This window comes from Tupaia chinensis, unplaced genomic scaffold (genome assembly GCF_000334495.1).
Source record: "Tupaia chinensis unplaced genomic scaffold, TupChi_1.0 Scaffold000140_1, whole genome shotgun sequence".
NCBI lineage: Eukaryota > Metazoa > Chordata > Mammalia > Scandentia > Tupaiidae > Tupaia > Tupaia belangeri.
In genome coordinates, this window is record NW_006159610.1 from 8,027,831 (window position 1) to 8,051,860 (window position 24,030).

Below are 24,030 nucleotides of genomic sequence, written 5' to 3' on the forward strand. Positions count from 1 at the left end.
CGGCTCGAGTTCCAGACTCAGTGGCTTGAGAAACTTGCCAGGCATGTGTGTGCGTGCACACGCACGTGTGTGACCAGATATCTAAAAGAAGGGAGCTGGAAGAGAGAGGATTATGGTGTGACCATTCCCCATGGGGAGTGCTTTCTCTTCTCCCTCTGTCTCTGTGGTGAGCACAAGCGCCTTCTAGCAAAAAACAAAACCAAAAAACAAAACACCAAAAATCCCCTCCAGGATCTGTCATGATTTGACCACCCCATCCAACTTATCATTGGCCAGTAGCCTATCATTCTGGTATGGTTTAATATACTACGAAAAGATAAAATGTAAATTTCTTAAATATGAAAAACTTTGTCCCATAAGACTTCTGTACAGGTTTACGTAAAACTCTGATGCTATTACTCAGCCTGGCCTGAAGGTTTAGCCAATACTTTGGAGAACTGAAATGAATAAACTAAAAAACAAAACGTTTATCATCAGAAAAAATGAAGACAGGGGTATAGGGAAATATTTATCTGGGTTGTTATGACAACAGAGCAAGCCATCACAACATTCTCTCGTTTCCATCTGTCAAACTTTGGCTTGGCAGACCCTTTAGAAACACTCCATGTTCACCCTAAAGATGAAACGGAGCAAAAATGTTATTCTAAATCTGATAGATTTTTGGCTCCACTTAAAACTCTTTTCTAGCTCGTGCAGCATTTGCCACGACCCCCTGCCATTTTCCCTGGTGGTGGGCAGATGCACTCAGAGTGATGAGTAAACCATGTCTGTGGGGAGAGTGCTGGGCTGTGAGTGGGAACTAGAGTGGGGCGCGGCCCGTTCTGGGAAGTCACAGGGCTGCTCACTGAGTTTGTGACACGTCCTATTCTCACGCTCTGTGTCCTCACTGAGATCTGGTGACAGGAGACGTCAGGGGGATGAGGAGCTGAGCCTACCCATAGCTGCATGGGTTAGGACACAGCACAGGTATAGTGGGGAGCCCCGAGGACGAGAGCACCAGCGGTAACAGGCTGAAGCCTTTGTGTTTATTCATGATAGAGTGTGTTTGTGTGCGTGTGTGTGAGACAGATGTGACACCCTCCACAGGGTCTGGGATGCTGTGATTCCCCCTCCTCCTCTTCCAGCCCTCCAGCCCCTTGATCCTTGGGCTCTAGCATGTCTCAGACTGACTGCGCTGGGATTTGAACTGCGGTTGCCATGTAGGATCTGGGTTCTCTTGAGCAGTGCATTACCACTGTGCCATGGAGCCTGCCCTGCTGAAGACTTTCTCTTTTTTTAGAGAGATTTTTGCTATAGGGTGCTGGAGAGACAGAGACAGAAAGTAAGAAATAACCCCCCAAGGGGTATGTCCACACCACAATTCCTTCTCCTCCATTCTCCTCTTGGGATCTTGGATATGCACGTACACACGCCCCGCATGAGTTTTAAGCCGCCAGGTCTGGGACCTGAACTGCAGTTGACTACGTGGGAGTCCAGCAATGTCACCATTACGCCATCTGCTGGTCCCTGCTGAAGACCTTCTAAACAGCTTCCCAGGTCAGACAAGAGCAGCCAGCCAGGGTTCCCAAACCCTCGATTGTCATGGCCTGGCCCAGAAGCCCTTCATTCCCTTTGGCAGCTTTCTGGGAAAGCAGAGAGAATGAGGCAGAAACAGACTCTGGGCACAGAGTTTCAATTTCAGAGAGGGAGACTGGGGTCCTCCCCCCGGCCACCTCCCTGCCCCTGCCGGGACGAGAAAGGCTGTAAGGAAGGGAAGGGGCCCTGAGGAGAAAAGCAGAGGCTCCCGAGCAGAGGGTCCCAATGTCCTGTTTAGAGAAGACTTTCCTAGCACACTTGTGTGGACAACGGCGCTGCAGACATGTTTTCTCAGGGCCAGGCAGCTTCCGTGAGCAGCGCCTGAACCCGCGCACGCCCTTCGCTTCCTGGTACTAGCACCAAATCTGATGGGGTGGTGGAGAGCATGAAACAGCAGTCAGACCCTGGGAACGGTGGCTGGAGGTATCCGGGTGTTGTCATTGGCTCAGTGGCTCTTCCTGCCTGAGTTCTTTGGGCCTTTATCCATTTATTTTTCCCCTCTTTAGGTCCACCTGGAACCAGTGCAGGAAGTGGACAGGATTTACTGGGAGAGCGAGAACACGTTCAGCTACTTGTAATAGGAAAAGCACGGGCTGCCTCCAGGGAAACAAGATCCCAGAGCCCCGGAGTCAGAGCCAGGAGGGGCCTGCATGCAAGACAGTCCTGTGTCTCATGAATAAGAGGACCCAGGGTCAAGGGCTCAGGACGTTCGGCATCCTCCTGGCTCTGCACGAACTGCCCTGTGTGATGGGACAGGGATGTGCACGTCTGAAGGCTGTGCAGGGTCTAGATACACAGTTAAGGGATGTCTTGCACACGTGCGTGCATACACCTGTGCACAAGGGCACACAGTCGCTGCACCAAGCCCGGCTCTGGCTCTGAGGAGGGGCCCACACTTCCCCGTGTTCCTGTCGCCCCCTCCTCTCCTGCAGAAGTCCACCTCCTTGGTGCTCAGTGCCTGGCAGCTGCGGCAAAAGACATACCCAAAGGGTGGGTATGCCCTGTCCTCTCCCAGACACCTGTGTCATTTCCACTTTCAGGTGTCTTTCTGCCACCCCGCCCTTCAGGGATGCATCTGTCTTGGACAAGGCTCCTCTTCCCTTTCTTCTCTATCTTTCCTTTTTTAGTTTTCCAGAGAATACATGCACTTGCCAGAGAGAGACAGGCGGGAGAGGGAGAAAGCACTCCTCTTTGGGGCATGATCACGCCGCAATCCCTTCTCCTTCATTTCTCCACCCCACTGGGATCTGGGGCATGCATGCACCTGGGCCTGGTGTGTTTCCCGAGCCGCTGGGGCCAGGTTCTAAACCATGGAGTCGGCCGGTGAGATCCAGATGCCTTAATGACCAGGCCACGGAGCTGGCCCTCTGTTATTTTTCGTTCACTGGCCAGTGCCCTTCCACTTGGACCAGAAAAGCAATGCTCCTTCCTGTTCTCCCTGGAGGAAGCCTGGGGCAGGTGAGTGACGGTGGGCACTGCTCTGGCTGGCCCGTTCCTCTCCAGACATGCCCGTCTTCCCAGGCGTCTTCCCAGGCTGAGCCTTCCCCAACTCCAACCTTTTTTTTTTTTCATGGTCATGCTACAATCCCTTCTCCTTCTCCATCTGTCTGTCCTTCCTTTCCGGATTTTGGGCACATATGCACACATGCCTAGTGTGTTTCTCAAGCTGCTGGATCTGGGACTTGAACCGGGTAATCGGCTATGTGGAATCTGGCTGCCTTAACCACCAGGCCACGGAGCCAGCCCAAATATCTTTTTCTTTTTTCAATTGAAAAAAAATTTTTAATCGCTAGGGGATGTGGTCACACCACAATTCGGTCTTCCCCGATTCCCGATCCTGTTGGAATTTTTGGACACATACATGTGCCCAGCATGTTTTTCCAGCTGCCAGGGCTGGGATTCAAACTTCATTTAGCCATGTGGGATCTAGCTCCCTTAACCACAAAGCTATGCCTATGCCTTTTTTATTTTATTTTATTTTTAAGTGTTATTCTACTTATTTCTTCAGATAAAGAGAGAATGAGAAAGACAGAGTCCTCACTCAGTTATCAGCGGCCCCAGCCAGGGTCCTCATGCAATGATCCGTGGCCCCAGCCACCAGGATCATGCATGCCCCAGCAGGGAGCAAGAGGGAGACCTCTGGATGTGACCTGGGCTCATCCCACCCGTTTTGGCACACCATGCCTCGCATTCCCACTGCATCACCGCAGCTGGCCCCGAGATGAACATCTTTACCCAGAAGTAAGCTCCCCAGCGACGTGGTCCTGCACTCCACTCCCGGTGGGTGCTGGGTCACTCAGGCTGGCCTCCCACTTCCTGAGGAGGCCTTTCTAACTCCCCCCACCACAAATCCAGTCCTGAGATTTCTACCCTTGGAGGAGGTGGGGGCAGGAGGATGTAGCAGGCTTCCAGAGAAGACGATGATGAAATCCGACCCTGGTCACCAACGGTTATTGCTCATTCCAGGCTTCCAGGGCCTGACCCTGAGAACTCAGTTGAAATCCCCAGTGCCCAGGGAGCCTGGAGTGCAGCCCAGGCCCAGCACCCGCTGAGGCTTAGAGACAGGGCCTGCTTCCTGGCTGACACCAGTGTGCAGAGAGGAGAATAACTGTGACATTTGGGGGGAGCAGCTGACTTTGGAGGAATGAGGCTGGCTGGGAAAAGCCCCATGGCGGCTGTCCAAACAAAAGCATCACAAAGGTGACCAGATGGGCCACAGCGAAGGGAGGGCCGACCGCCGCTTCCTGCCACTCCTCCCGAGGAATTCCACATGGACACGTTCTGTCCTCTCCATCCTGTGGTCCTTCCTCCTCCTCCCTTTCGTGTCACACAGTGCAGATTTGGATTTCCTTTCTTTCTTTAATTGGAGAGATTTTTGCTATAGGGCGCGTGCGCTCGCCAGAAAGACAGAGAAAGACAGAGAGACAGAAAGCAAGAAATCACCCCCCAGGGGGGATGGCCATGCAGTAATCCCTTCTCCTCCATTCTCCTCTCGGGATCTTGGGCATGCACACACATGTGCCCGGCGTGAGTTTAAGCCACAGCGTCTGGGACTTGAACTGCGGTCAACTACATGGGAGTCCAGCGACATAGCCATTACGCTAACTGCTGGTCCCTGGATTTCCTTTCTAAGCCCACAGGAGGCACAGTGGTAGCCTTCTCTGCCTTTCCACTGGCTGCGTTCCCGCTCCGAGCTGCAGCAGTGCACACCTCCTGTGCATTGGCTCTCAGTCCCAATGCCAAGGCAGCTCTGATCCAGTGTCTCAAAATAACTTAAGTGCAGGGGCCGGTAGCTAGTGTGCTGGTTAAGGTGCTGGACTCCTACCTGGCTGACCACGGTTTGAGTCTAAGACCTGGTGGCTTGCTTTCTCACTTTCCCTCTTGCTCTCTCTCTCTGTCTCTGGTCAAATGAAAAAATAATAAATAAAATTAAATAATTCTTAAAAAAAAAAAAAACAAGTGCAAGAAATTTTTCTTTTTTTTTTTTTTTTTCTTTTTAGAAGTTCAGGATTAATTCACATCTCTAGCTGCATTTCCTTCTAAATCTTCTTGGATTTGTGACTTGGCTTTTGTAAATCACTCAGTGTGGCCCATGGGTGGCCTCCTACTGGGCCATGTGTGTGTGTGTGACTACATATGTTTATTGGAAAGTCATGATGCATTTTTGCACGGAAAAGAAGAAAAATATGTCATGACTTACCCGACAACCTAGTATTTTATTATTAGTTTTTATGTCAGAGGGGGCATGCGCATACACAAAGGAGAGAGACAGAGAGAGGGAGAGAAAGAAAACCCCCACAGTGGGGTCTGGCCACAGCGTAATCCTTTCTTCTCCCATTCTTCTGTCAGGGTCCTGGGCATGCACACACATGCCTGGTGTTTCCACACGGGCACTCAAGCCCTGGCTGGCCATGTGGGATCCAGCCACCCTAACCTCTTTTTCACCTGCTGGCCCTGTTATTATTATTATTTTACAAATTTATTGATGAAATCTTCCATGAGAGAGAGAGCCGGAGGGACAAGCACCCCAACAGGGTCTTCACACCATAACCCACCCTGTCTCAGCTGGCTTGGATCCCAGAGCTAGTGAGTTCAGGGAGGTCCCCAGAGGCAAACCCAGGCCCTTTCCCACGTGGGTCCAATTATACTACCACTGTACTACCACCTGGCTCTGGGTAGGACTTATTATTATTATTTTTTAAAGAGGTTTTTTTTTTTGCCTTAGGCTGTGTGTGCTCACTGAAGAGAGACAGGGACAGTGAAAGGGAAAGTGAGAAATCACCCCCCAGGGAGGATGGCCACGTTCCAATACCTTCTCCTCCAGTCTCCTCCTGGGATCTTGGGCACACATGCAAATGCGCTGGGCATGAGTTTCAAGCCACTGGGTCCGAGACTCGAACTGCTGTCTGCCGTGTGGGAATCCAGCAACATAACCACTATGCCATCTGCTGGCCCCTGGATGTGACTTATTTTAATAAGGAGGAAACGGATGCCTTCAGGCTAAGCGTGTGCTCCTGAGCCAGCCCTCTGGTCCTTCTCTAGGCTGACCTCTGTCCACTCTGCCCTCTCAAACCGTTCTCCTCCACTTCCTCCCTCTGCTCCAGCCACAGTGATCTAGAGCTGCTGAAGGTGCCATGCCCGGCCTCCCCGCTTCCCTGACTTCCATAGACAGTGCCTTTCACCCGGAATGTGCTTCCTCCTTGCTCTTGGTCTTCTATTGCTCAGACTCAGCTCCCCTGGGAGTGGGTGCCCTCCCTGCATCTCCAGAACTCACTGCCCCACCAAGCCTTTCCAACATGGTGCTGTGTGGTCTAGCTACTTCTCTAGTCTTGCACTGAACTGAGGACTAATTATTATTATTATTATTACTTTGCTGTAGGGTGCATGCACTCACTGGAGAGAGACAGAGAAAGAGAGGGAAAGTGAGATATCACCCCCAGGGTGGATGCCATGCTGCAATCCCTTCTCCTCCATCCTCCCTCTAGGATTTTGGGCACACATGCACACATGTGTCTTTCAAGTTGCCGAGTCAGGGATTCAAACCACTCCACTGGCCATGTGGGATCCAGTGCCTTAACCACATGCCAACTGCTGGCCCTGGACTGAGAGGACTATTAGGACTAAAGAGGACTATTATCTGTTTCCCCAGCACACGGAAGAGCCCAGTGAATAGCAGAATGAATGGATGAGGCAAAGAGTAGAGAGGTGGGCAGGCTCAGCTGGCCCAGCACGACCAGGGCGCCTTGCGAGCCTGTGGTCCTGGCTGCCCGAGAAGGGCGTGGTCATCAGCCCTAGGACACTGTGCGGCCGACCACCTGTCATTCACACGCTCTAGCATAAGTGCCAAGGCCGGTACCTGAGCTTGTCTGCGATGAAGATGACCCTCCTTTCCAGGAGCAGGGAGGCAAAAACGCAGACCAGGTGGCGGACGCTGAGGGAGGAGAAGAGAGACTCAAAGTCCACGTGTTCGAGCCGGGAGTCCAGCGGGCGGCACAGCTCGATCACCTGCCGGGGAACGGGAGAGCCGTGAAGGAGGGGCCAGCCTGCTCAGCCAGGCCTCTCACAGCATTGAAGTCCCAGGCTCTGTGGTCCTCAGTGGGGGGACCCCTTGGCAGAGGAAAAGGAAAGAAAAGGCACTGGGAAACAGGGAGATCCGGAGACTGGGGCAGGAGGTCGTTTGGGAGGGAAGGAAGCACCAAAGCTGCCACTATGAGACTGAGGACGTCTGCAAGGAGGTGAGGAAGAGGATGGCAGAGCCCAGGGCGCCGAGCAGTCGGGCAGCTTTCCCTGGTGACGGCACATCTGGACTCCTCATGGAGGGGCCTGTGGGTGTTGAAAGTTGTCCCTGCCCTCGAGAGCCCCAGCGGAACACACCTCCTCACAGGGACAATGACCCGCTGGAGCCCAGTCACAGATTAGTGTGGACGACCAGCACTCTAAGACTCACGGCCGTTAGAGGCGCTCCGGCACTTCCACAGCTCTTAGGCCCATCCGCACTCCTGACGTGCCTGCTCTCACGCTGCTACTCACGTGCATGGCTCTTCTCTTTAAACCGCTGCCTGCTCCACGGGGAGTGGAGACTAGAGTCTCCTCTGCCCAGCTCTGCCCAGGCTGCCCCTCCCCGGGGTTCACTCACTGTCAACGGCCCTGCCACACCCCCAAGGCCAAGCCATCTGCACGGGAGATAGGAGGGCTCCGGTTTCTCCAGCAACAGGAAGGCCACTGCTCTCTGTACTGGGAAATGGGTTGTTCCAGGTTGTCGCTGACCCACCCTCATCCCTTCTTTGTCCCCAGACGTGACTGATGTTCTGAGGGTTTTTGGACTCAAGGCCAAATGAGATCAGTCTTCTGATGTCCACAGAGCCACACGAAGGGAAGGAGGACAAAAATACACTCCTCCATCAAATCCCAGCCCAGACAGGAAAGGGACAACCTGCAAAGTCTAAGATGAATGGAAAGTCACCCCTGAGCCTGTCTTCTTTTACGATAACCTGCCTTCCATGATGAAGTTAGAGAGGTGCTCAGACTCAAGAATTAAGTAGGCCCAGATAAACGTTACACATGCCAGTGGGCTAGGAAGAGAAGCCAAGTGTGGTCAGTGCGCGTCCCTAACCTGAGCCAGCAGCACGAGAACACCACGCACTGCCGAGCATAGTTCCTCAGGTTTACTCTCGGGCAGAACCCGGGGCTGACAGGCTGGGCTGCGGATGGACCTTGTGGTGAGTGCCCTGGGCCAGTGTGAGGTAGGGAGAGGGCACTACCGACGGATGGGCCACTGAGCCAGCCCTCTGGCCACCAGGACTCGGCTGTCTAGGTCGCTTCTTCTCTAGCAGAGGAAAGGAGTCTGACAGCTCACCTCGGTTCCTGAGCCTGGCAAGAAGTTCTTGACCACGATGGTTTTACCCAGGGCTGGGAAAGGGGCTTCCATGACACTCCTCATGAGGGGCTGGACCAGCGCAGGAGAGATGCCGCGTCTTTTTTCCACCTCATCCAAGATCTGCAAGGATCAGAAAAGTGGCTTAGCTAGTGTGACACCAGAGTCCCCAGGTGTGGCCCTGTTCTGGGGAAAACGGGCCTGCCATGGGACTGGACAATTCTGGGGAAGCCGCAGTTCTCACTGGACCAAAGGTACATTACAGGCTGCCTGGCCCCCTGTGCCGCTGGCCCCAGCTCTCCCCCATGTCCCAGTCCCTCTGCAGTCCTGCTCCCTGAGGGGGTGGAGAGCAGTTCCTTGTCCCCTGACTCTGGGTTTGGACATGTGGCTGACTGGGCTAATACCTCCCTTCCCAATGGAAGCAATACTGCCCCCACGGGGTTAAGAATGAGTTCTTAGGATGGGGGAGATAAAACTCGAATGTGAGGGTGTGCAGCCCTCACGGGCACACAGAGAGATGCCGTGTATCTGTGGAACTGGAATTCCATCAGGTGGGGAGACAGCTATCGGGGGTGCAAGTGAAAGCCTCTGAGAGGACACGTCCACCCATCGGGATGGCTGTAATAGAAGGACAGATAATAATAAGTATTCGGAAAGAAGTGGAGGAACTGGAACCGTCATACACTGCTGGGGGCACAAAATCATGGAGTTGCTCGGAGAACAGTCCGGCAAATATCTATTCGCAAGTTTAAGTGGAGGGCCCAGCAGATGGCCTAATGGCTACATCACTGGACTCCCACATGGCCTACTGTGGGTGAGTCCTGGACCTGGCGGCTTGAAACACGCCAGGTGCGTGCCCAAAATCCCGGGAGGAGAATGAGAAGGGGTTGCGGCTTGACCATTCACCCTGGCGGGTGATTTCTTGCTTTCTGTCTCTCTGTCTCTCCAGCACGTGCACAAGCCCTATAGCAAAAATCTCTCTTAAAAAAAAAAGTTTAAGTAGAGAGTTACTGTGTGACTAATTCCATGCCTACACATTTACCCAAGAAAAATGAAAATATACGTTCAGATAAAAACGTGTACACGAATCTGTAACAGCAGTATTCATAATAGCCAGAAAATGGAAACAAACTAAATGTCCATACTGACGAAGTGATGAACGAAATGTGTATATTTACATAACAGAATATTAATGGCCGTAGAAAGGAAGTACGGAGGAGAAACACTATGACACGGTGGACCTTGAGACATGCCAAGTGACACGAGGCGATTCGCTGTATGATGCCGCTAGACGGACTGTCCAGTACAGGCAAACCCAGAGACAGGAAGTAGCCTGGAGGTTGCCTGGGGCTGGAGAGCCCAGCAAGAAACCCTGTACCGTTAGCTGGAGCCTGCTCATTGATTTGTCACGTAGGTTACTTGTTGGAATGATAATATTTTGGGTATATCAGGTGAAATGACAATTTACTTAACTTGAAAAGGCAGTAACAGGAGGGAACCAGCAGTTAGCATAATGGCTATGTCGCTGGACTCCCACATAATCGACCACGGTTCGCATCCTGGACCTGGTGGCTTAAAACTCACGCCGGGCACGTGTGCGTGCGTGCCCAAGATCCTGAGAGGAGAATGGAGGAGAAGGGATTGCGGTGTGACCATCCCCCCTGGGGGGTGATTTCTCACTTTCTGTCTCTCTCTGTCTGTCTGGCGAGCGCACGCGCCCTATAGCGAAAACCTCTCAAAAAAAAAAAGAAAAAAAAGGCAGTAAGGGGGACCAGCAATTGGCGTAATGGCTATGTCACTGGACTCCCATGTAGCCAACCGCAGTTCGAGTCCCAGACCCAGTGGCTTAAACTCACACTGGGCGCGTGTGTCTGCATGCCCAAGATCTCAAAAGGAGAATGGAGAAGGGATTGCAGCGTGGCCATACCCTAAGGGGTGATTTCTCCCTTTCTATCTCTCTGTCTCTCTGTGTGTTTTTGGTAAGTTGCACGTGCCCTATAGCAAAAACCTCTCAAAAAAAAAAAAACTTATTTATTTTAGGGCCAGCAGGTGACATGGTGGTTAAGGTGCTAGACACTCCCAGATGGCCAACCACAGTTCAGGTCCCAGACCTGGTGATTCGCTTTCTCACTTTCCCTCCCTCTCTCTTTGTGTCTCTCTCTCTCTGGTCAAATGAAAATAACTAAATATATTTTATTTTATTTATTTATTTATTATTACTTTTTAAATTTACCACAGGGCGCATGCGCTCATCAGAGATGGAGAAAGTGAGAAAGCAAGCCGCCAGGTCTTGGACTCAAACCATGGTTGGCCCTGTGAAAATAGTCTCCTAACCACCATGCCACCTGCTGGCATGTTGGTTCTAAGGGTAGGCTTTTGGAGGCCAGGGCCTGCTGGGCCTCCCCTGTCACAAGAAGAGCATGCACGGACCAGGTTGCTATCAGAGAAAGAGAGCCACATGTCCCAGCATCAGTCCCAGACTCACAGCCTAGAGCAGGGACCGAGCCGCCAACATCAGTCGGCTCCAGCTGATGACCCTTGGTGAGCCCCGTGGAAGTGGCAGAGCCACACGCCAGCTGACTGAAGCCTCTGGGACAATGAAGGATTGCTGCCTTTAGCCACTGTGGTTCCTCCCACAGCGTAACCGTGGCCCTAGTTAGCTGAAGCCCCTTCCTTTGGAGACTCGGAAAGCTGCTCTCTTCCATAATTTCTATTCTTTTTGTTTTTAGAGAGATTTTTGCTATAGGGCGCATGCACTCGCCAGAGACACAGAGAGGGACAGAGAGATAGAAAGTGAGAAATCACCAGGGGGGATGGCCATGCCTCAGTCACCTCTCCTACATTCTCCTCTCAGGATTTTGGGCACACACGCACACACATCTGGTGTGAGGTGTAAGCCACCAGGTCTGGGACTTGAACCACGGTTGGCTATATGGGAATCCAGCAACGGAACCATTATGCCATCTGCTGGTCCCTTTCATCTTAATTTTAAGAAAATATTAAAGGGAGTATCTACTCATGCATGAGACGAGACAGAGAGGAAGCAGCTTCTGGTGAGGCGTGGTCACTTGCAATCCCTTCCCTCCATCTTTCCTTTCCAAGACTTTGGGCACACAGCACATATGCCTGGTGTGTTTCTCAAGCTGCCGGGTCTGGGACTTGAACAGCACAGCTGGCCACGTGGGATCCTGCTGCCTCAACCGCCATGCCACGGGCTGGCCCTGAAGCTCCGTTTCTGCTCCGAATGTTCACTGTGAGCACTGCTGTAGGACTTTGGCAAGTCATCACGCTACACCTCTATAGTACCCTACTTAGGAAACAGACACGGACACACAGGCTGTGCACCACACGGGTCTGCGGAGTGCTCACTTGGTCCTGTCAACGTGACACATCAACGAAGCTGGGAGAATGCCACAGCCCCACCAGGGAGCGGGGCTAACTCACTTGAGCTGTGTTACTTTTTTTCAGAGGCAAACATTCAATATAAATAATTATTTTATTTTATTTATTTTAATTTGACCAGAGAGGGACAGAGTGAGAGAGAGCATGAGAGATGGAAAGTGAGAAAGCAAGTCACCAGGTCCAGGACTTGAACCATGGTCGGCCATGTGGGAGTCCAGGGCCCTTAACCACCATGCCACCTGCTGGCCCCTATATTTCACTTTAGACTAAAAAATATTTAACACATGAAATGCCATGCACAGCAGACAAAATTTTTTTCTTTTTACATATTTATAATTTTACATATTTGTTTATCAATACATTTTCTATCTTTACAATTATGAAATTATCTCAGATTGTGGAGTATCACTGAACTCCCTTAAACATACACTTTTTAGCTTTATTTTTTAAAGAATTATTTTATTTAACTTATTTATTTATTTGTTAATGTGACCAGAGAGGGACAGAGTTAGAGAGAGGAAAAGTGAGAAAGCAAGCTGCTAGGTCCAAACGCCAGCTGACCAAAGCCTCTGGGACAATGAAGGATTGCTGCCTTTAGGCTAGGACCACTCGAGCTAGGACCACTCGAACCGTGGTCAGCCATGTGGGAGTCCAGTGCCCTTAACCACCACACCATCTCCTGGCTCTGTAGTTTTCTTTTTTTTTTTGGAGAGGTTTTTGCTATAGGGTGTGTGCACTTGACAGAGAGAGAGGGAGAGAGAGAAAGAGAGAGATCACCCCATAGCCCAGCATGAGTTTAAGCATCCAGGTCCGGAACTCGAACCATGATTGACTATGTGGGAGTCCAGTGACGTAACCATTACATCATCTGCTGGTCCCTGTAGCGTTCATTTTTATCCTTTAAAAGCAATTATAAGGATTTTTGTCTTCTCTTGAATTGTCGACACACCCAGGTAACTACTATTTGAACAGAAGCCTAACCTGCTTCCTGGCTTTAGATCTTAAGCAAAGTTCTCTTAACACTTTTTTATTTTGATTTATTAAAGCTAAAACTGCCTTTTTTGAAATTAAAAAAAGCATATTAAAAATACCTATTTAATGACCAAGTAAGCTATATAGCCTCAGGTAGGTGCTATTTCGTAGTCTATTCGTTCTACTCACAGTTTCAGCCGAAAGCCAAACATTTGCTCACAGATGTTTATATATCAGCTGAGCTTGCTATTGAAAGTAGCTAGATCAATTAAGATGCTTTGTTAACTAATAAAATGTGGGAGAGAAAAAAAGGAATGGAAAGCAACTGCAGATACCAGAGATGGAGTGGGAGGAGAGGGGGATATGGCGGAGGGTGAGAAATGTTTCATATACATATGAAACAAGAAATGGAAAATTATGTCCTGATAACATGTATGGCTAAGCCACTATATGGTGTATTCTGGGTGGGAAACGGCATCCGGTATGCCGTGATGATATTCAGTGAATGGATGCAAAATAAATAATTTTTTAAAAAAGCAATTGTTTACTAAAACCAAACCTTAGTGAATGCCTCTGAGGAAACACAGAGGAAAATGATGGCGTAAATGAAATATTGATAAACTTTTCATATAAACCTTAAAATGAATCAATTTCAGCAACTCAAATAAATAGTATTTTATTATTTACTAAGCTTCTCTTACCTCTTTAAAAAAATATTTTTTGGAAAGAGAGATTTTTGCTATAGGACACATGTGTGAGACAGAGACAGAGAGACAGAAAGTGAGAAATCACCCCCCCCAAGGGGGATGGCCACACCACAATCCCTTCTCCTCTATCCTCTCCTTGGGATTTTGGACAGGTAGGTACACGCACCCAGCATGAGTTTTAGGCCGTTGGGTTCGGGACTCAAATAGTGGCAGGGCATGTGGGAGTCCAAAGATGTAACCATTATGCCCTTCTGCTGCTCCCCAGCTGTGTCACTTCTATAATCATTTCATAACCTTTCTGACAGCAAAGGCTGCGACCTCCGACCTACACCCTTACTTCACACTTAAACAAAGCATCTGAAACACTGGCCTGCGCAGTACCCCGGAGCCCTGGGTGGTGACCCACTTGAATGTAAAGTGATTACCACCTCAGGGGAGAGGAGGTGAGAGCGAGTGTCAGATTACTCTGATAGCATCAGTTCTTTCCAACAGAGAAGTCCAAGTTCTGTGAGGCACAAGACCACACTCTAGCATATGATGCAGGCTCCCTCCGAGTTCAGGTGGAGAGTGGGCAGGAGACTTTGGTCTAGAAATCCTTTTTGTCTCGAGAGCGCCACTTCACGTGCATGGGTACTAGACAGAGGGATTTCAGTGCTACAAAAGAAGGCTTAGACCGAACACACACTCGAGAAGGATTTAAAATAAACTGATTAGACACTCCTGTCTGGTAAATACAGAAAATAAATGTTGGATTACACTAAATTTTTAAGATTAACATCACATAAAGGGCCTTTAAAAAGTTCATGAAAGGCCAGCTCCACAGCCTAGTGGTTAAGGGAGCCACATGGCCAACCACAGTTCAAATCCCGACCCCAGTGGCTTGAAAAACATGCTTGGTGCGTGTGTGTGCACCCAAAGTCCCAACAGGATGGAGGAATGGAGGAGGAGGGATTGTGCCATCACCACATCCCACGGGGGCGGGGTGCTTTCTCTCGCTCTCCCTCTGCCTCTCTCTGGTGAGTACATGTACTCTTCGGCAACTAAAAAAGTATGGACCAGCAGATGGTGTAATGGTTACGTCGCTGGACTCTCACAAGGCTGACTGCAATTTGAGTACAGGACCAAGTGGCTTGAACCTCATGCCAGGCGCATGTGCATCGCGCCCAAGATCCCAGGAGGAGAAGGGATTGTGGTGTGCCCACCCACCCCAGGGGGTGATGTCTCACTTTCTGTCTGTCTCTCTGGTGAGCGCATGTGCCCGATAGCAAAAAAAAAAATCTAAAAAAATAAAATAAAGGAAGTGTCAAGTATGCATTGTGAAAAAAAAAACTATGCAAAGATTCCGATTGTTTTTGCACCAAAATAAACTTGCACTTTTATTCCATTTCCCACAAATGTCTGAAATCCCTTATATAGAACAGTAAGTCTCTCTGTATGCCAAACTGAAGTACTGGAGTGGATGAGCTGATTCGATATGGCAATTACTTTCAAATCTTTACATATTGGCATGTTTTACAGAAAAGAGAACCAAATCATATTACTATTTCTGTAAACTTAAAACACTATTATAATAATAAATCTTGGGGTCAGCAGGTGGCGTGGAGGTTGGGAGGTTGGCTCTACTTGGCTGACTATACGGTTTAAGTCCCAGACCTCATGGCTGGAATGTTATGCCGGACACGTGTGCGTATGCACCTAAAATCCTGAGAGGAGAATGGAAGAGAAGGTATTGTGGGGGTGATTTCACTCTGTTTTTGGTTAGCACAACAGTGCTATAGTACTCTATAGCAAAAAAACAAACAAACAAAAATATATAAATGACATACATACATAGATACACATCCATCCACCATAGTGGTATTTTTTCCAGCAAAAGCTAATATGAGAAAAGACAATGCTTAGAAGCAACAAAGTAACACATCTGGAATATGCTGGGAACATCCTGTCCCCCACTGTCTGGGCCTGGTCCTTCTTACCTCTTATTTCCTATACCAGTGATGAGAGAACAGAGGAGGTGATGAGGACAGAAGAAACAGACAGGAAAATAGGTAGGAACAAGGTTACAGAACCTCGGGGCCTGGCGCCACTGGCCCTGGAAGCAACACAAAGCCTCTTGGAGAAGAACCATCTCATGTGAAGGCCTGACCGGTCCTTAGTTTCAGACCCTTGGATGTAACTGCTGTGCCTCTCCATTTTCACTTTGATTCTGTTCCTTTTTCTGGGTTGTTCAAATTAGAAATGTACACGATCCGTGCAGCCCCATCTGAAGTCCTCCGTGTTCACACATCTCGTCAGGGTGAGTGAGGGGAGGGGAGCAGGCCAAACACGGAGGGTCCCTTGCAGCTTACAGTCTGCACCGTCAGGGTGTACCCCGATCTGCCCACTCCTGTAGTCCCAGTGCCTCGTGTGGAGCAGGCACTATTGTACTAAATATCTGCTGATCAACGCAGAACATGAAGACCAGTACGAGATGGGGCTGTTCCCTGGGTCCCTGCAGAGCCCGTCTTTCCTCCCTCTCTCCTCACGCCAAGGTCTCACCTTCGAGAAGAGGCTGAAACATCCCAGGCGGCTCACAATGCAGTAAACTTCCGGAAGGCGCTTCCCTTTGCCTCCAGGCTTTTTGGCAAGAAACACAAGGGAATTATGAGTGTTAACAACCTCAGAGAAGGAAAAAAAAAACAATGCTTGTAGAGTCGTTGTGTGCCAGATGTTTCCACAGAGGTAAGTACAATAGTTACCAGTAGTTATGACTAGGAAGCACTTCTGTTCACAAGACAGGTACTTTTTTTTTTTTTTATTTTTTTATTTAAGAATTATCTATTTTGGGGCCGGGAGGTGGCATGGTAGGTAAGGTGCTGGACTCCCACATGGCCAAATGCAGTACGGGTCCCAGGCCTGGTGGCTTGCTTCCTCACTTTCACTTTCTACCTCTTTCTAGTCAAACTGAATAATAATAGTAATAATTTTAATGATTCTTTTTTAAAAAAGAATTATCCATTTCATTTTACAGTATTTTTTAATTTGACCAGAGAGAAAAGGAGAGTAAGGAAGCAAGCTGCCATGTCCGGGACCTGAACAGTGACTACACTGCAATCCCTTCTCCATCCTTGCCTCAGGATTTTGGGAATGCACTGCATATGTACCCGGCATGATTTTCAAGCCACCAGGCTTGGGACTTGAACTGCATTGGCCATGTGGGAATCCAGTGCCTTAACCAGCACACCACCTACTGGTCTACTGGTCTTAAGTTTCTGATTTTTTTTTTAAACAATTCCTTTATTGGAACCAGCAGTAAGGGTAATTGCTTTGCACCTGACTCCCACGTAGTCAACTGCGGTTCGAGTCCTGGACCCGGTGGCTTAAACTCACGCCGGGCGCGTGTGTGTGCATGCCCAAGATCCCAAGAGGAGAATGGAGGAGAAGGGATTGCGGTGTGGCCATCCCCCCGGGGGGTGATTTCTCACTTTCTATCTCTCTGTCTCTCTCTGTCTTCCTGGCGAGCACATGCGCCCTATAGCGAAAACCTCTCCAAGAAAAAAATCACTTTATTTAACTTTATTTATTTTTATTTTACTTATTTTAATTTGACCAGAGAGGGACAGAGCGAGAGAGAGAGAGAGGGAAAGGGAGAAATCAAGCTCCCAGGTCTGGGACTTGAACCACTATTGGTCATGTGGGAGTCCAGTGCCCTTAACCACACCACCAGCTGGCCCCAAGTTTCTGACTTTAAAGGTTTTCCCCCCCGCCCCCCAATTTGTCAGTGGGTACGTGTGTCTGCTGAGAAACAGAGAGAGCGAGAAAGGGAAAACACACCCTTCCATGGTGAACAGTCACACTGCAATCCTGTCTCCTCCATTACTCCATCCTGCTAGGGTTATGGCCGTGCACAAACGTGCATCCAGGACTCAAGCCATGTGGCCAGCTCCCTTGACTCCTGGGACACGGGGCTGCCCAAAGGTGACTGTTCTGAAGTGAATATTTTTAAATTATTTGAGCCCTTTAAAGTGTTTGAGTATTCAGTAACTATTCTGAGTGTTCTCCCTAAGTAATCAGGATCTTTTTAGCACTTTTTTTTTTGGAGAGGTTTTTGCTACAGGGCACATATGATCACCAGAAGGACAGAGACAGAGAGACAGAAAGCGAGAAATCACTCCCAGGAGGGATGGCCACGCCGCAATCCCTTCTCCTCCATTCTCCTCTTGGGATCTTGGGCACACACGCACACGCGTCTGGCATGAGATTAGGCCACAGGGTCTGGGACTTGACCCGCGGTTGACTACATGGGAGTGCAGCATAGCCATTATGCCAACTGCTGGTCCTCTTGTGTTTTTTTTTGTTGTTTATTTTTTTTTGCTTTTTGCCATAGAGCATGTGTGCTTGCCAGAAATAGAGCAAGGCAGAAAGAGAGAGAGAGAGAGAGAGAGAGAGAGAGAGAGAGAAAGTGAGAAATCATCCTCCAGGGGGAATGGCAAACTGCAATCCCTTCTTCACTCTCCTCTTGGGGCTGTGGACACACATACACATGTGCCTGGCCTAAGTTTTAAGCAGCCAGGCCTAGGACTTGAACATGGTGAGCCATGTGAGAATCCAGATCTTTAGCCACTACGCTACCTGCTGGTCCCTGTTTAGCACATTTTATTAGGAAACTATTTGGCAGGGCCAGCAGGTGGTGTGGTGATTAAGGTGTTGGACTCCTACACAGCCAACCACAGTTTGAGTCCTAGACCTGGTAGTTTGCTTTCTCACTTTCCCTTTCTCTCTCTGGTCAAATTAAAAAATAATAATAGTAAATAAAATTAAAAAAAAAAAGTATTTGGCCTAAGAAGGGAAAGTTTTTTTTTAATTTTTTATTTATTAGGGTCAGCAGGTGGCGTGATGAAGACGCTGGATACTCCTACATGACCAACTATGGTTTGAGTCCTGGACCTGGTGGCTTGCTTTCTCACCCCCACCCCGGGCCCTGTGTCTCTAGCTGGTCAAATTAAAAGAAATGAATGATACGCCTACATGACCAACTATGGTTTGAGTCCTGGACCTGGTGGCTTGCTTTCTCACCCCCACCCCGGGCCCTGTGTCTCTAGCTGGTCAAATTAAAAGAAATGAATGAATGAATAAAATTAAATAAATAATTACTTTAAAAAATTTTATCTATTGGGGTGGGCAGATGGTATGGTGGTTAAGAGTGCTGGACTCCCACATGGCTGATAGTGGTTTCAGTCCTGGAACCCGGCAGCTCGCTTGTTCGCGCTCTCTCACTCTGTCTTTCTCTCTCTGTGTGTCCCTCTCTGGTCAAATTAAAATAAATAAGTAAATAAATAAATAAAGTTAAATAAAATAATTCTTTTAAATTTATTTATTTATTTTATTTGAGAGATTTTTGCTTTAGGGTGTGTGCTCACCAGAAAAGCAAAGAGAAAGTGAGAAATCACCCTCCCGGGGGGATGGCCACTCCACAACCCCTTCTCCTCCATTCTCCTCTGGGAGTTTTGGCTGCACACATACACACACACACACACACACACACACAAGTGACCAGTATGGGTTTTAAGCCGCAACTTCAACCATGGTCGGCTACATGGGAGCCCAGTGACATAACCGTTAATACCATCTGTAGGTCTCATGATCTTTTTAAAAAAATTCTGCTATAGAGTTAGTTCATTCACCAGAGAGGCAGAGAGAGAGAGAGAGAAAAGGAGGGCAAGCACCACCTGGGGATGGTCATGCCACAATCCCTTCTCCATTTCTCTTCTCAAGATCTTGGGCACGCATACACACATGCCCTGCGTGTTTCTCAAGCTGTCGGGTCTGGGACTCAAACCATGCAGTGTGTGGAGTCCAGCCACTTTAACCATCACACCACCAGCTGTCCTGAGCAAGGTCTTTCTTTCATTTAGTGGGAAAAACAATAAAGAAAGTGCTTTCTTTCTGAGGGAGACAAACATTATTCTCACTTTCCAGTATGATTCAGCTGAGGGCCAGCGGGCGGTGTGGTGGTTGAGGCAGCTAGATTTCCACGTGGCTGACTACAGTCTGAGTCAAAGACCCAGTGGCTTGAAAATCACCCTGGGTGCACGTATACGCATGCCCCAAATCTGAGAATAGAAGAGAAGAGATTGCAGTGTGGCCATCTGCCTGGAGGGTGATTTCTCACAAGTCTTTCTGTTCTGCTTTAGCTGCCCTGGTTACCCTGCCCCTCCTCCTGTTCATCTTATGTAGCGAATGGTGAAATCTCAGTCCCAAGGGCCTAGGGAGCCAGACTGGCTCTCCACCGAGCTCTGTCAAGCGAAAAGCAGAACGTACTAACCAGCAGTCTTCGGCAATAACCGAACCTCCTACTTCCATCTTCTCCAGTTAAGACAAATGAGAAGGTTTCGCTGTAGGTGGGAAAACAAGAACGCATTACAAAGCAAAACACAATAGAACGCGCATCACCCTGGTGTGTGAGGTTCTGCAGGGAGCCACTTCCTCCTGCCTGTCTGCTCTGTGCCGAGACTCTGCTACCTACAGCTTTGGGGTAAAAGTCAGTGAAGCAGATCTAAAATTTCACTGCATCCTGAGAGGAAATGAGGTGGCTTTTTGTTTTTGTTTTCGTGTTTTTGGTTCCCCCCCCCATACACACAGGGCACATGCATTCATGAGAGCGAGACACAGAGAGGGAAAGTGAGAAATCACCCCCCAGAAGAGACGGCCATGCTGCAATCTCTTCTCCTCTTGGGATTTTGAGCACACCACAAACACACCCAGTGTGATTTTCAAGACACCACTTTGGGGACTTGAACTATGGTCTGCCATGTGGGAGTCCAGCTCCTTAACCACCACGCCACCTGCTACTTCCCCGGAAATGAGGTGGTTTTTATTCCACCTGGAATGCTCATATAATCCTATCACCTGAGCTGTCCCAAGGGCACTACTGTCATTTACTAGCACAACTAAAAAAGATGGAGGGGGTGTGCTGCCCTAGAGAGCATGGCGAGGTGGCCTCTGCTGGCCTGACCCCGTCTGAGCTGCCCCCTGGGCACTGCTTGCACAGGTCCATTTGTCCTGAGGTCTGGACTGTCCTTGAAGACACTGACTGGGTGGAGGAGCACAGTGTCCTAAAAACAGGCAATGCACAGCCTAGAATTAGGGCGAATGCCAGAATATCTGATAAAAATACTGGTTCCTAACAACAAGGGTGAAAGCAGAAACACACACTATTCCAACCCAAGCTGGATATATTCAGATATTTTTTTAAAGAATTATTTATTTTTATTTATTTTTTATTTTTTAATTTGACCAGAGAAAGAAAGGAAATATAAGAAAGAAAGCCACCAGGTCCAGGACTCGAACCATGGTCAGTTGTGTAGGAATCCAGCACCTTAGCTACCACACCAACTGCTGGCTCCTAGATATTTCGGGACTGTGGATGGGATGGGCGAGGGACAAACTTTCCCTAGACTCAGAATTACCTTCACAGAGGCTTAGGGAAGAAACATACTCTCAGACAGAGCTGGAGGCCTGGAAAACCTGTGTGCTTAGCGAAGTGATTCTCGACTTGAGGGAAGTGTTAGAAATACCCTCGGGGGAATCTTTAGGCCAAGGTCATGGGATTGAGTAACAGTAGGGCTGACAGATGAGGTCTGCCGCCGAGGGCCCCATCCAAGTCTTGCCTGGGTCTCTGGATCTGGCCACGGGAGATGTCAGCACGTACCTGGCGAACTGCTGCACAGGAGTCCAGTCCTTGGCGTCGGGGAAACAGAACTGGGGGATAGCCTTCAGCTGGTCCTCGGCCTCTCTCAAGAACTTGAAAGACCGTTCCAGCTACAGAGAGAAAGGTGAGAAAGGTTCGGGAACAATCCCTGCACAGGAGAGGGAGGCGGATGGCGGCTCTGTGGTGGCACTGTGCACCTTTCTGCAGCTGTGACTGCCACCTTAACTTCCCTTGGGAAGGTTCACAGCTGTCTGCTGGGACTGTCCGCCAGGGCAGTTGCAACTAGTTTTCAAGAGCGGTCAGGAGAAAAAAATAGTATTCTGTAGAGAAATGTTCTCTACGCTTAACATCCCCAAGGTAACTACCGGTCAGTAAGAAAAAACTGCCTGAGCCATCATTTTATTTTTTAAAAATTATTTCTTTAATAACTTTATTTATTTATTTATTTGTTTTAAAAATTTGATCAGAGTGGTACAGAATGAGAAAAAGAGAGAGGGGGAAATGAGAAAGCAAGCCACCAGGTCTGGGACTTGAACCATGGTCAGCCATGTGGGAGTCCAGCGCCCTTAACCACCACACCACCTGCTGATCCCACCAAGCAATCACTTTCAAACAGAAGGCTCACAAATCTAGAAGCCAGGCCTCGAATCCGGACTTCAGTCTCCCAGTCCAGGCAAAGCTGCCCCTCCTCCACCCAGCAAAGGATACGGAAATGCTCTCCATAACACATACACTGAAATGACACCTGCTGTGAAACTCAGCTGGCCGCAGGTCTCTGAGCGTTGGCTCTGGAAGGAGCTAGACATCCTGCCTGATGTTGTTTCAGAGACAAGCAAATAAGCCCTGAGGTGCTAACTGATTGTCCTGATCACACGCCTAGTGTTAGAGCTGGGAGAAAAGCCATCTCCGCCTTGCGCCTTCCTTGCCCTGCTTCTCTCTCTATAGGGTGCCCCAGTGCCCAGGACAGTATCTGACACGTCGGAGACCACATGAATATCATCTTCTCAAAGAACAGGCTAAGTTCATGTCTGAGTTGGAGATTATAAAGCTATGAGATGCTTAGTTTGTGTATGGACAGGAATGTATATTCTTTAAAGGCACAGATTGGGGCCAGCAGGTGGAGACTGGTTAAGGCACTGGACTACCAAATAGCCACCCACAGCTTGAGTCCTGGTCCTGGTGGCTTGAAAATCACTCCGGGATGTGTACGCGTGGTGCCCAAAATCCCAGGAGAATGGAGGACAAGGGATTCTGGAGTGGCTATCCTGCCTGGCGGGCAACTTCTTACTTTCCCTCTCACTGTCTCTTTCTGGAGAACACATGTGCCCTGTGACAAAAACCTAAAAAACATGAAGCACAGGTTGGGGGACAGCAGGTAGAATATGGGTTAAGGTGGTTGGATCCCACATGGCCGACTATACTGTCTGAGTCCCAGACCTGGTGGCTTGAAAAAGATGCTGGCATAGAGTTTACATCACTGGACTCCTACATGGCTGACTGTGGTTCAAGTTCCTAACCTGGTGGCTTCCAAATCACACCAGGTCCATGTGCCTGCCTGTCCAAGATCCTGGGAGGAGAAGGGATTGCAATGTGGACATCTCCCCTGGGGGATGATTTCTCACTTTCTGTCTCTCTCTGTCTCTCTCTGTCTCTCCAGCGAGTGCACACACACTGTAATCCACATGGCTGATTATGGTTCGAGTCCTGGATCTGGTGGCTTAAAAAAAATCACACCAGGTGCTTGTGTGTGTGTGCCCAAAATCCCAGAGGAGAATGAAGAGACAGGACTGGAGTATGGCCATCCTCCTGGAGGGGCAATTTCTCACTTTCCTCCTCTCTCTTTCTCCAGGGTGAGTGCACATGCCCTATATCAAAATTCTTTTAAAAAGCACAGACTGAGCTGGTTTTGTGGCCTGGTCACTCCCACAGCTGGATCCCACACGGCTGACTGTGTGATTTGAGTCCTGGACCTGGCAGCCTGAGAAATATTCCAAGAGCATGTGTGTGTGTGTGTGTGTGTGTGTGTGCCCCAAATCCTGAAAGGAGGGCACGATGGAGAAGGGACTGTGGTGTGACCGTTCCCCATGGGTGTGCTTTCTCCTCTCCTCCCTCTTTGTCTCTCTGCCTCTCTCTGGCAAGCACACATGCCCTCTAGTAAAAATAAAAAATAAAAAAGCATTTTAAGTAAAAAGCAAAGATTCAACAATCTGAAGAGAGTATCCAAAGGGACAGGACACCAGACTGGTCGTTTTCAGCTCTACGAACTGCCCCTGGCATGAGCCCTCTTTGGCTAGATCAAATTTGACTCAAATCATGGGGTACTATTAACACGAATCCTAATGGCTGAACCAACCATTACTCGACGGAGGACAGTAACCCTGCGCAGACGTACAGCCAGTCGCTCATTGTCCGTCTTCAGAATAACCAGTCCTGTTCCTTGTCTATATGACAGTTCGTCTTCCATCCACAGCACGGAGGACCACAACTGGTCCAGAACCAGCTTTGAGTAGATAAATCACAGCTAGGACTGTGCCCAAGGCAGTAATTTTTTACTGTGCTTGGACAGTCTTGCAGAGAGGCAAATACCAGCTAGGTGAAATTGTAAGGGGCCACTGATCACCAGAGTCAAGGGCCCCAAATCATAAAGAACACAAAAGGAGGAACAGCAGCGCTTCCCCCCAGGGGAACTAAAGGGAAGACCTCACAGGGAAGCAAGTTCCACCAGTGTCAACATGGCCCAGTCGCCGCCTGGATGCACTCACCCCCAGATCACACAGGTCTGCACAAAGGCGGGCATGCACATGCCCACA

At 49.2% G+C, this 24,030-nt stretch overlaps 1 protein-coding gene across 1 annotated transcript in view; it reads right to left on the minus strand.

Annotated features, from left to right (window-relative positions):
- Nucleotides 1–24,030, minus strand: part of DENND2A (DENN domain containing 2A) — an 86,157-nt gene that overhangs the window by 23,590 nt on the left and 38,537 nt on the right. Inside the window, 5 exon segments of the mRNA XM_006145049.3 lie at nt 6,932–7,080; nt 8,432–8,572; nt 16,069–16,146; nt 19,835–19,904; nt 21,221–21,330. Coding sequence (XP_006145111.2) covers nt 6,932–7,080; nt 8,432–8,572; nt 16,069–16,146; nt 19,835–19,904; nt 21,221–21,330 — 548 coding nt within the window.